At 40.6% G+C, this 12,771-nt stretch overlaps 1 protein-coding gene across 3 annotated transcripts in view; it reads right to left on the reverse strand.

Annotated features, from left to right (window-relative positions):
- FAM210A (family with sequence similarity 210, member A) overlaps positions 1-12,771 on the reverse strand; it is a 60,493-nt gene that overhangs the window by 17,399 nt on the left and 30,323 nt on the right. Inside the window, exons 2-3 of one of the 3 annotated variants that reach the window (XM_011936647.1) lie at positions 8,000-8,137; positions 1,875-2,375 (exon numbers count right to left, since the gene is read on the reverse strand). In XM_011936647.1, coding sequence (XP_011792037.1) covers positions 1,875-2,347 — 473 coding nt within the window. In that variant the 5' untranslated portion in view covers positions 2,348-2,375; positions 8,000-8,137. Of the gene's footprint in view, positions 1-1,874; positions 2,376-7,999; positions 8,138-11,917; positions 12,046-12,771 lie in introns of all 3 variants that reach the window. The other 2 variants (XM_011936648.1, XM_011936646.1) reach the window with 2 other exon arrangements.

Below are 12,771 nucleotides of genomic sequence, written 5' to 3' on the forward strand. Positions count from 1 at the left end.
ACATATAAGCATTTTGCAAAAAAGGAGGGGGGAAAACAAAACTAAGAAAGTTGCATTTTACAGGGGATGGCAGAGTATCACCCACAACTGCTTTAGGTGACACACAGCACTGAAGAAATCTTAAGCATTATTAAGATCACTAGATTTTTCTGGGTCTGCTTTTTCAGTTACAGAACTTTTACCAAAAAGAATAAGGAAAAGTAAAAGGAACAAAAACATTATTCTTAATAACCTAAATGAGAATCTCACATTCAATTAATTAAAAGCTTGAATTTCTCCCTCTCAGGCCAGCCAGGAGGCGGAATGCCTTGCCTTATCATACATGGGCAACCTGACGAGGGCAAAAGAAAGAACTATTTTTCATGTCATCTTTCACAGACTGAATCACAAAAATCCTCCATGACTCAAAAAAGAAAATTTAGTATGTAGAAATCCATTCATTACCTAACAGGACTGAATGCCTACAATAACTTTTGATCAAAATGGTAACTTTATGTTCTGTGAAAAAACCAAGGGCAGTTTTGAAGACTTCTATAAATATTAAACATGTCCAAAAATGTCATTAATAAACCAAGAAACAATTCCATACAATATACACCTAAAGAATCTTCTGCAAGTAAAGATACAATTCTTAAAGAAAATGATATGCAACAAAGAAGGATATAATTAAATAACAGGAACATAATGTAAAGATACAAAGTGAAACAGAACAGCATCAATTACACAAGGTGAAAAAAAATCCTTTCAGAAATTTTGTCAAGAAACCTATGTAATCCTGTGTTCCCAAAAATAAGCAGTTTCTATTCCATCACCCTGGAAGAGTTAATTATAGCTTAGTCTGCAATAGGCTGCTTCTAAGGAGTGAGCTTTATGTACAACACTAACCATAATTTGTTAATGTCTTGATATCAAGCCGTTAAATATAATCAAGCACTGAAAACCACTCAACTCTGGAAAGTATAAAGTAATTCTCAACCCATTAGGAGAGTTTACTGAAGTGTTTAAGTCCTTCATGCACACCAGGCCCAGACACAGAGGAACGGGCATTCGGTCAACTAGTGGCAGAAATGGGAAATCACTGGTCCTCCTGCGCCTAAAGCAGTGTGAAGCAAATAACTTACCTTATTAAGTAAGGGGAAGGCACAGTATTAACAAGAGAGACGCACTTAAAATTGTATGTTTCAAAACACTGGGAGGCTAGACCTACCAGATTCACTTCTGATCAGAACAAAAGACCTTTCCTTGACATTTACTGGACTTGAGTAATATCAATGCAAACAGATGAGCCGGGCTTTGGGAAAATCTTGCAAATTTCCCACCAAAACCATACACATGGCAAAATAGATATCTTTTCATATTTATGAACATTCTAAGAAATATATAATTACGGAGTCACGGTGCTGTCAAATTTCTGAAATTGTATTTTATCTCTGTGCTCTCCTGAATGCCAGGATGAGATCTGCATATAGGAGAGTCTGTGCTTTGGGATCACACACACCTAACTGGGTTTTTAGTCCAGGCACCACTTCTTAGCAGCTGAGTTATTTTGGGAAAAGCTGAACTATTTTTACTTCTCCTTGCCTAATAATCTGTTTTTTCATTCATAAAATGGGTATAATTGTGTAACTTGCTTTATATGGTTGCTGGGACGATTAAATAAGATGAAACAGTTAAAAATTACACCAGACGCTTGCTCCAAACAGGAAGCAAATATTAGCTATTATTATTAAAATGTGGAAAAAGCTATGAAAAAGTTATCCTCTATGGATGGAACACATTAAAGCATTTCAAAATCTAAAGCTATCATTAGTACAATTAAAAAGATTAATATTCTAGTAAGACAGGGAAAGACATTCAACTAAGCAAAAACTTACTTCAAGGCCGCATAATAAAATGTTCCAAACCAAACACCAGAAGTTATTAGATGCACTGGAATCAGAACTTTTCCATACTGTCTAAATGTCTTCTTGAATCGTTGATAAAGACTAATAGATTTGTCTTGCAAAGGATCAGGCTCTTCCTTTTTTTCTGGAGTTCCCTGAGCTGTGCCACTGGATGAAAAAACCCTCTTGAATGAAACATGTTGCTTCCCTTGCGTATGGCGAAGGACTCCCGGTTGGGGTGAATGACCATCCAATGGCCTCCTTTCCTTTGCAACACACTGGGCAGCAGATAAATTCAACCATTGTTTTTGAGGGCCTTGTACCAAAACCACTTTGGATTCAGCATTGTACAAAAGTAAAGGTCCCTTTACATTTTGACAGCGTCCAAAAAGACCAGCATTATGTGGTTCCAAGCATGTCCTGCGTGCCAGTCGAGATACAGTCCGTGGTACATTCCATTGCATTTTGAAGAGTGTTGATGGGTTTCAGCTTCTATAAAGACAATTTTTTAAAAAAAATTAGGTAATACTGAGGCTTCCATTTTAAATCAATTCATTTGAAAATCAATCATTAACCATCAGGAAGTAAAAAGAGACACTGCTACATACTCCACAAAAACTGATGTTAGGGTATACAGTTTAAGCACAGTGTAATTTTAAAACCTCATAAAGGCCAGGTGCAGTTGCTCACACGTGTAACGACAGCACTTTGGGAGGCCAAGGTGGGTGGATCACCTGAGATCACAAGTTTCGAGACCAGCCTGGCCAACATGGCAAAACCCCATCTCCACTAAAAATACAAAAATTAGGCAGGCGTGGTGGTGGGCACCTGTAATCCCAGCTACTCAGGAGGCCAAGGCAGAAGAATCACTTGAATCCAGGAAGCGGAGGGTGCAGTGATCTGAGATCGCACCACTGCCCTCCAACCTGGATGACAGAGCAAGACTCCGTCTCAGAAAAATAAAATAAAATAAGCCAGGTGCGGTGGCACACGCCTGTAATCCCAGCACTTTGCGAATCCGAGGCAGGCGGATTGCTTGAGGTCAGGAGTTCGAGATCAGCCTGGCCAACATGGCAAAACCCCGTCTCTACTAAAAATACAAAAATTAGCTGGGTATAGTGGCACGCACCTGTAATCCCAGTTACTCAGGAGGCTGAGGCATGAGAATTGCTTGAACCCAGGAGGTGGAGACTGCAGTGAGTTGAGATCATGCCACTGTACTCCAGCCTGGGCAACAGAGTAAGACTCCGTTTCAAAAATAAAATAAAATAAAAATCTCATAAAACACACCATTTAAATATGATACGGTAAACTAGTCCAGCTGGCACCATGGGGAATAATGTTTTGAGGCCTCTTATTCTATAGAAACAGTGTAGTATAGTGGGGGGAAAAATAAGATCTGGGTTCTGATGCTTTGGAGATCTAATTCTACATAATTCCCTTTCAGACTCCAAGCCCAGGTCCACTACTAAAATGAAGATTACTTACAGGATTGTTACCAGGAATTACACAAAATTTCTGATGTAAAGACACTTTTGTTAACTAATGAGCATCGTGAGTGTCATTTATGATTACAAATGTTGAGATCTGATGAACAGTTGATATTAGCATTATTTACACTATAATGCCTTCAGACTGTTATCAAGTTATAAATCACTTATGCTATTGAATGGCAAGAAGAGATAGCCTGATATTTATTTTCTTCCCCACCCTCATATCAATGGGGAGAGAGAAAAAAAGTGTACGGTGATGTCTCACTATTTGATCTGGCATCGGCATAGAACAAAGATTTACAAGACAGCCAGACACAGTGGCTTGGGCTTGTGGTTCCAGCTACTCGGGAGGCTGAGATGGGAGGACACTGGAGTCCAGATATTTAAGGCTATATATAGGCATTTGTGAACAGCTACTTCACTCCAGCCTGGACAATACAGCAACACTGCAAGTCTTTTTTTTAAAAAAAAGAATCATAGAGACTTTCGGATAATTACTTAGCCTCTCTAGACAAAGGTTTTCCCAGTGGCAAATGTAACTACAGTAGCCACTGCCATATAGTCAATCAGTCCCCTTCCTTCAACATCAGGTGGTGCCACACAAGCCTTCCCACTCCCAATGCCAGCTCTACCTTGCTACTTCTAACATGTTGAGAACAGATAATTTAACTATATCCTAAATAACAGACAGTGAGATCTGATTTAGCATCCCAATAAATTAGCGCTCCAATAAATACAGATACTCCATCTTACATGAATATTCTTTATCTGGTGTACAAAGATGACTCTGGCAAAACAAAAACTGTCATCGTATAAAAACATTCGTTAAATTATCCACCAATAAAAATTAATCCCCTGACTCATCCCTCCCTAATGAATAATTAACATCAGCTCCTAACAGACTCTCACAGATAATCCAACAACAGTACAAATGAGTTGATAAGGGAAACTACAAATCTTGCAAAATAAATAGGCCCCCAAGAAGTATTTTAAAAAGTGATACTGGGCCAGGAGCGGTGGCTCACGCCTGTAATCTCAGTACTTTGGGATGCTGAGGTGGGCACATCACCTGGTGAGGAGTTCGAGACCAGTGTGGCCAACATGGTGAAATCCCAACTCTCCTAAAAATACAAAAAAAATTAGTCGGGCATGGTGGTGCACGCCTGTAATCCCAGATACTTGGGGAGGCTGAGGCAGGAGAATCACTTGAACCCCAGAGACGGAGGCTGCAGTGAGCCAAGATCGAACTACTGCACTCCAGCCTGGGCAAGAGAGTAAGACTCGTCTCAGCAAAGAGAAAAAAAAAAAAAAAAGTGATACTAGGGACTAATTTCAGACAAAGCAGACTGCAAACCTTCTTTGATTATTAGAGCTAAAGAGGAGCACTGTATAATAGCAATAATGAAAAGAAGACATAACAACCCTAAACATGTACATACCTAACAAGAGAGGATCAAAATAAATGAGGTGAAAACAGAACAGAAAGGAAGAAAGAAATCCACTCTTAGAGATGTCAATACTCTGGTCAACAACCTTGATAAACCCAGCAGGCAGAATGTCTGTAAGGACAGAGTTAAACTAAACAACAATGTTAATCAATTTTATCTAATTGACATTTACAGAATACTACACTGAACAACAGCAGAATATACATTCCCCTCAAGTTCACATGGAACATTCAACAAGCAGACCCCATGCTGGGCCATTAAATACACTGTAACAAATTCTAAAAAATGAAAATCATGCCAAGTTATGTTCTCAAACTACAACAGAAGTATACTAGAAACCATTAACATGAAGATAGCTGGGAACTCGCCCCAACCCCAATTATGTGGAAATTAAACAACACACTTCTAAAAAAAAAAAATCTTCAAACTTCTAACAAGAAATTTAAAAATACTTTGAAGTAATTGAAAACAAAAATACAACTTAACAGAATCTGTGGGATACAGCAAAGCAGTGCTTTGAGGACTGAACTTTGACCTTTTTCCTCCTGCCCAAATTCCTGTCTAAGGGGTCTGGGGAGTCACACCCTGCAAACCACGAAATTTCACCAGAGGGGTTTTATTTAACCCTATATAAATGGCTACTTTCCAACTTGACTCTGGCATAACATCACATGACAGATAAAGAAGGAAATCAAAATATTTTACCCCAAAACATGCTTCTTTGCCATATTTTGAAATGATCCTGCAAAGCCTTTTTTTTTTTGGTGGAGAAAAACTGTATTTGTAAAGACTCTATTAACATAATCAGAACCCCGCTTCCAGGTTTCCTCAATCCTGAAGCGGTTAACTGAGAGTCTAGCACCTTTTAAAGGTCTGAATCAGAAACATCTGCCATCTATTGTCTCTAAGGGCAGCCACCTTTGAGACTCCATCTAACCACTAAGAACCTTGGTATCCACAACCCCTAATCTTAATTCAGACACTCTTTTCTATTGATTCCAGGTCTTTAGATAATAACTCTTCCAACCAACTGCCAATCAGAAAATCTTTTAATCCAGCTATGACCCATATGTCCCCACTCTGAATTGTCCTGCTTTTCCACATGGAACCAATGTATATGTATACCCTACCTATACTGATTGATGTCTTATGCCTCCCTGAAATGTTTACAGCCAAGCTGTAACCCAGTCACCTTAGGCACGTGTTCTCAGAACTTCTTTAGACTGTCTCAGACCTTGGTCACTCATATTTGGTTCAAAATAAACCTCCTTAAACATTTCACAGAGTTTGACTCTTTCATCAACAGCTTACAGGAAGGATGCACATACTAGAAAAGAAGTAAGATCTATACTCAATACGCTAAGTTACCTCCTTAAGAAACTAGAAAAGAGAAGCAAGCAGAAAGAAATAATAAAAATCAGAGCAGAAAGCAACGAACATGAGGAAAAGAAAACAAAAAATATCAATAAAAGCAAAACCTAGCTCTTTGGGAAAAAAATGAATAAAACTGATAAATCTCTAGCCAAGATAACTAAGAGAGAAAACAAATGACCAATATTAGAAATGAAAGAGGAGTCCTAACTGATCCCACAGATACTGAAAAAGTAATAAAGGAATACTATGAACAACTTTAACTCGATGCCTGTGAGAAAAGATCTTATCTGAGGAATCCAAGTATTTTTAACTATCAGGCCCAAAGAGACATTAAAATGAGACCGAAATCACGCCGTACCTCCCCTCACCAACCCACCTCCTCTGAGTTGTGTATTCACCTCTCGAAACTGCTTGTTATTGCCCTAAGTAGCTACGAATTAACCTAATAATGCTATAATTCACAATCTATAGCTTCACAACACATAGCCAACAACTCAATGCTACGTCTGTAAACCAGTGAGAATTCCTGACAAGGAACTCTATTAGTTCATTCCCTGTCCCCCACAATTTGGCCTTTAAAAATCCACTTGCTTATAACTGCTGCTAGGAAGTGTGTATATTCAGGGCAACTTGAGTCTATGCTCCTGGGTTGCAATCTTCAGGCTTTGCCCAAATAAACCCTCTACTTACAATAATTTTGCTTCAGCTTGTTTCAGGTTGACACCCACAAAATTGATAACTTAGATGAAATAGACCAAGTCCTCAAAAAGACAAATTGCCAAAACCCACACAAGGAGAAACAAACGACTTTAATAATCTTATATTCATTATTCATTAAAGAAATGGAATCAAAAATTAATAACCTTTCCAAAAAAAAAAAAAAAAAGAACCCAGGCTCAGATTATTTGACTAGTGAATTCTACCAAATATTTAAGGAAAAAATCATACAATTCAGAAAACACAGGCAGAGAAGACTAACTCATTCCATGAGGCCAAAAGTGCCCTAATACCAAAACCAGCTACATATAATCCAAGAAAGGAAAACTACAGACTAATACCTCTTATAAACATAAAAAGTAAAAATCCTCAACAAAATGTTAGCAAGTCAAATCCAACAATGTCTAAAAACAATCATACACCTTGACCCAGTGGGATTTAATCCAGATATGCAAAGGTAGTTCAACATTTAAGATTCAACTGAGAATAAAAATGAAATTGTGATCTCCCAACTGACTGAATGGACCTCCTCTTGGCCAAGCGGACCCTGGCGAAACCTTGGAAGCTGAGTTCAGGTCACACGCCTGTTACAGGTAGTTGCACAGGTATGCGGGGGCAGGAGAGGGCTCTCTCCCACCCACTAGAGATGTCTGGTGATGGTTCAGCAATTATCACACTACCTTTCTAAAAGTGATAAGTTGGCAGCAGGGGCCAGAGAGAGGACATTTCCTGATGGTCCACACCTGTTACACTCAAGCGTTAATTGAATGCAGGCACCAGGGAGAAGCAAAAAGGGCTTCCAATAAAATCTCAGGTGTGGACGAGTGAGCCAGGCACACACATTAAGAGACAAAATGGCAGAGTATGACCTTCCAGGAGCACTCCACAGGAAAAGGGAAGAAAGCCTCAGATGGATGTGCATACAACTTCCTAAACACACTGCTCGTGCTCACTTCCCAAGTGTAAGGAGGGCACTGTACATGCAGGTAGCCCACCCTAAGGAGAATCATGGGAAAAGTCTGCAAGACACTGGAAGTGGGTCAGCCTATGAAGTCCTGGGATCACGGTTAAACACTGCACTTACCCTTCACACCCGCTTGGGTCTTTCCCAAGCATACTTTCTTTCCTGTTCTAAAGCCTTTTTGAAAAAACTTTCACTACTTCTCTGAAATTTGCCTCAGTCTCTTTCTCTTCCTTATGCCCATCAGTCAGATTCTTTCTTCTGAGGAGGCAAGAAATGAGATTGCTGCAGACCCGTACAAATTCGCCACTGCTAACTTTTGTATACCTTCCACCAGTAACACACCCTTCAATATACCCCTATCTCACTAACCTCCATTAGGCTTTCTTTCCTAGGAGACAAACAGAAACCGGTTCTCCAAAAGACTCCACACTGATAATGCTGATTACTAGCTTATCTTCTCAGGTGCGGAATAAAGACAAGATGAGAGTAATTATTCTGATACAATGACAGGGGCAGGAGGCAGAGAAATTCTAGGCAGACAGGAGCAGGTCCCTGGCAAAACCTCACGTTCAAGCAGAAAAACCTGAAACCCACAGCCCAAAGTGAGAACTTCCAAACCTGTGTGCCCACTCTCTCCTAACTGGTTCTTTCTGAATGTCTTGTTATCTACCAATGTCTTGTCTTTTCCAAAACTACCTACAGCCCGGCCCCATCCTGTGCCTATAAAGACCCCAGACTCAGCTGACAGAGGGGAGAAGTGGCTGGGCGTCAGTAAAATCAGCTGGACATCAAGAGAGGCACCTTGACTTCAGAGACAATGGCTGGATGAGGCAGAGAGGCAACTTAATTTCAGGGGACAGCAACCTGCCCTTTTCAGCTCCTTTCCAGCTCCCCTCCCCGCTGAAAGAGGCTTTCATCACTCAGTAAAATTCTCCATATTCACCATCCTTCAATCGTCTGCATGACCTCATTCCTCTTGAGCACTGGACAAGAATTCAGGAGGTGCCAAGTGTGGGTACCCAAAAAGGCTGTCAGTCTGGCTCTTTACCCTCATTGGCAGAGGGCAGCCACCCCACGTGACTAGGCAAAGGGTCCACTGAGCGGATAGTGCTGCTGTCTGTAGATGGCGGAGCTAAGGCAGCATTGGATCACGGCCAGTGGGGCCTTGGGGTCGCAGGCACCCCCACCTGGATGCTGCCACAGGGCCTGCACGGAGTTCGCTCCAGCTTGCGTGAAAGCAGCCGGTTCCTGCGCTCACTCGCATGCACGCTTTCTCCCGTGATGGGTGGAGCGCAGCAGACAGACTTTGCTCCTGCTGGCGGCAGGGCTGGCCGGTTCCCACGCTCATCTGCTCCCTCCTGTGTGGGGTTGAGTGGGGCAGGCCGAGTAAACAGGGCACCCCTGTTGCAAGTCCTGTGAAGGGGTCAAGAAAATATCCTGCATCAGTTCCTTCATCCCTGCCTGAGGCATCTGCTTCCTCTGTTTCCTTTTCCTTCAAAGGTTCACCATATCTTCTGTAAAATGTACATTCACCAGGCACTAAAACCTCACAAGTATGCAAGTATTCCTGTCACTAAACCTCCTGAGAACCAAAAAATCAGCCACAGATGTGTCTGTGACTTGTGTTTTTTCTGGGCACGCTCTCAAGGTGGCCCAATAAGCCTCCACTGACTGGGACACCTGCCTCATTCACTCACTTTGGTTATCACAGTCAATGTAACCCACCATATCAACAGGCTAAAGAAATAATATGATCATATGAATTGATGGAGCAAAAGCCTGACAAAATCTAACACCTATTCCCAACACCTATTCATGATTAAAAACAAACTTCTCAGCAAACTTGGAGGGGAACTTATTCAACCTGATAAAGAACATCTACAACAAACCTATTGCTAAACTCACGCATACTTAATGGTGGGAGGCTGGACACTCGCCCATGGCTGGGAACAAGGCGAAGATGACAGACAACCTGTACCACCACCCTGATTCAACACCACACTGCAAGTCCTGGCTAGTGCAACAAGGCAAGAACAAAAATTTAAAAAGTATACCGACTGGAAAGGAAGATGGAAAACTTTTCATTGCATGTATTAGGACCGTCTATGTAGAACATCCAAAAGAATCTATAAAGACTCCTAGAACTAATACGCAAGTACAGTGATTTTACAAGATCAAATACATAAAAGTTAACTGTCTACAGATACTAGCAATGATACATAAGAATTTGAAGTTAAAAAATACCATTTATATAATAATATACTCTCCAAAAATACTCAGGTAGTATAAACAAAATATGTATGAGACCTACATAAGGAACTGTTTCCTTTCAAACTCTGAAAGAAATCAAAGGTCTAAATAAATGGAGAGACAGTCTACATTCACAGATAGAAAGACTCACTACTGTTAAGATACCAGTTTTTGTCAATATGGTCTACAGATTCAACAATAATATCCGAATCAAAATCCTAGAAAACTGTTTCTTATATCAACAACCTGATTCCAAAGTTTATATGGAAAGCTAAAATACTCAGAACCACCAACAAAATACTGGAGAAGAACAAGGATTGACATTTGTTAGCAGACTCACATTATTAGACTTCACCAAAAAGCAGAATCTGTGAAAGAAAAAATTGGTAAGATGGACTTCACTAAAAATAAAAAAATCTACTCTGCAACAGATACTGCTAGGAGAATGAAAAGACAAGTCACTAACCAGAAAATATTTGTAAAACATGCATATCATAAAGGACTTGTATCCAATACAGTCACATATTGCATAGCTTCCGTTTCAGCCAGCAATGGACAGCATAAAAGATGGTGCCGTAAAATAAGAGAGTGGAAGGCCAGGCACAGTGGCTCAAGCCTGTAATCCCAGCACTTTGGGAGGCCGAGACGGGCAGATCACGAGGTCAGGAGATCGAGACCATCCTGGTTAACACAGTGAAACCCCGTCTCTACTAAAAATACAAAAAGGAGGCGGAGCTTGCAGTGAGCTGAGATCCGGCCACCACACTCTAGCCTGGGCGGCAGAGTGAGACTCCATCTCAAAAAAAAAAAAAGATAAGAGAGTGGAAAAATTCCTATTGCTCAGTGACATCATATTCATGTGTTTGTGGTGATGACAGTAGAGGCAGAAGACAGTGATGCTGATGATCCTGCCCCTGGGTAGGCCCAGGTTAATGTGTGTTTGTGCCTTCATTTTTAACAAAAAGTTTAAAAAATAAAATAAAAGTAAAAATGTCAACAGGCAAAAGCTTATAAGGATAAAAATAAAGGTAAGCTAAGGTTAATTTATTAGTAAAGAAATTTTCAAAATTAAACTTAGTGTAGCCTAAGTGTACAGTGTTTATAAAGTCCACAGTAGCATATAGTAATGTCCTAGGCCTTCGCACTCACTCACTGACTCACCCAGAGCAACTTCCAGTACTGCAAGCTCCAGTTTATGGTAAGTACCCTGGTACAGGTGTATCATCTTTTATACTGTATTTTTACTGTACCTTTTCCCCATTTAGGTATGTTTAGACACAAAAATATTTACATTGTGTTACAACTGCTTACAGTATTCAGTACTGTGCTGTACAGGTTGGTGGTCTAGGAGCAATAGGCTGTACCATCTCGGTTTGTGTAAGTATACTCTGTGATGTTCTCACAATGACAAAACTGCCTAACTATGCATTTCTCAGATCACATCTCTGTTAAGCAGCGTGTGACTGTACACAAAGAACTCTTAAAACTCAACAATAAGAAAACAACCCATTTACAAAATGAGAAAAAGATCTGAACAGAGACCTCATTAAGATCTACGGATGGCAAAAAACACAGAAAAAGATGTTCAATGCCACATCATTAGAAAATTGCAAATTAAAAACAGTAAGACACTACTACAAACTTATTACAATGCCTAAAATCCAAAAACATTAACACCACCAAATGCTGGTGAGGGTGTGAAGCAAAAGGAACTCTCACTTACTGTTGGTGGGAATGCAAAACGGTGCAGCCACTTTGGAAGAGAGTTTAATAGGTTCTTACTCTTACCATACAATCCAACAACTGGCCAGGCATGCTGGCACACATCTGTAATCCCAGCTACCAGGGAGGCTGAGGCACAAGAATCGATTGAACCTGGGAGGTGGATGATGCAGCCTGGGAGACAGAGAGAGAGACTGTCTCCAAAGCAACAACAACAACAAAATCCAACAGTCAAGTTCTATTTACCCACATGAACTGAAAACTTACGCACCAAAAAACCTGCACATATTTAAAGCAGCTTTATTCGTAATTGCCAAAACTTAGAAGCAACCAAGATGTCCTTCAGTAGGTGAACGGATAAACAAATTGTGGCACCTTCATACAAACAGAACATTCTTCAGTAATAAAAAATGTGCTATTAAGCCATGAAAAGACATAGAGGAACTTTAAATGCATATTGCTATGTCAAAGAAGCCAGCTTAAAAAGGTTATTCTGGGAAATCACACTTTCCATACTCTCACACAACACCAAAACAGTTTTTGGCCAGGTATAGTGGCTCACATCTGTAATTCCAGCTTAAGAATTAAGAACTGGCTGGGCGCGCTGGCTCACGCCTGTAATCCCAGCACTTTGGGAGGCCGAGGCGGGTGGATCATGAGGTCAGGAGTTCGAGATCAGCCTGACCAACACGGTGAAACCCCGTCTCTACTAAAAATACAAAAATTAGCTGGGTGTAGTGGCGGGCGCTGCAATCCCAGCTACTCAGGAGGCTATGGTGGAAGAACTGCTTGAACCCAGGGGGCAGAGGTTGCACTGAGCCGAGATCACGCCACTGCACTCCAACCTGGGCGACAGAGTGATATTCCATCTCAAAAGATGAAGAAAAAAAAAGAATTAAGAATTTTTTATTTTTATTTTT

Source organism: Colobus angolensis, unplaced genomic scaffold (genome assembly GCF_000951035.1).
Source record: "Colobus angolensis palliatus isolate OR3802 unplaced genomic scaffold, Cang.pa_1.0 Scaffold155, whole genome shotgun sequence".
NCBI classification, from domain to species: Eukaryota; Metazoa; Chordata; class Mammalia; order Primates; family Cercopithecidae; genus Colobus; species Colobus angolensis.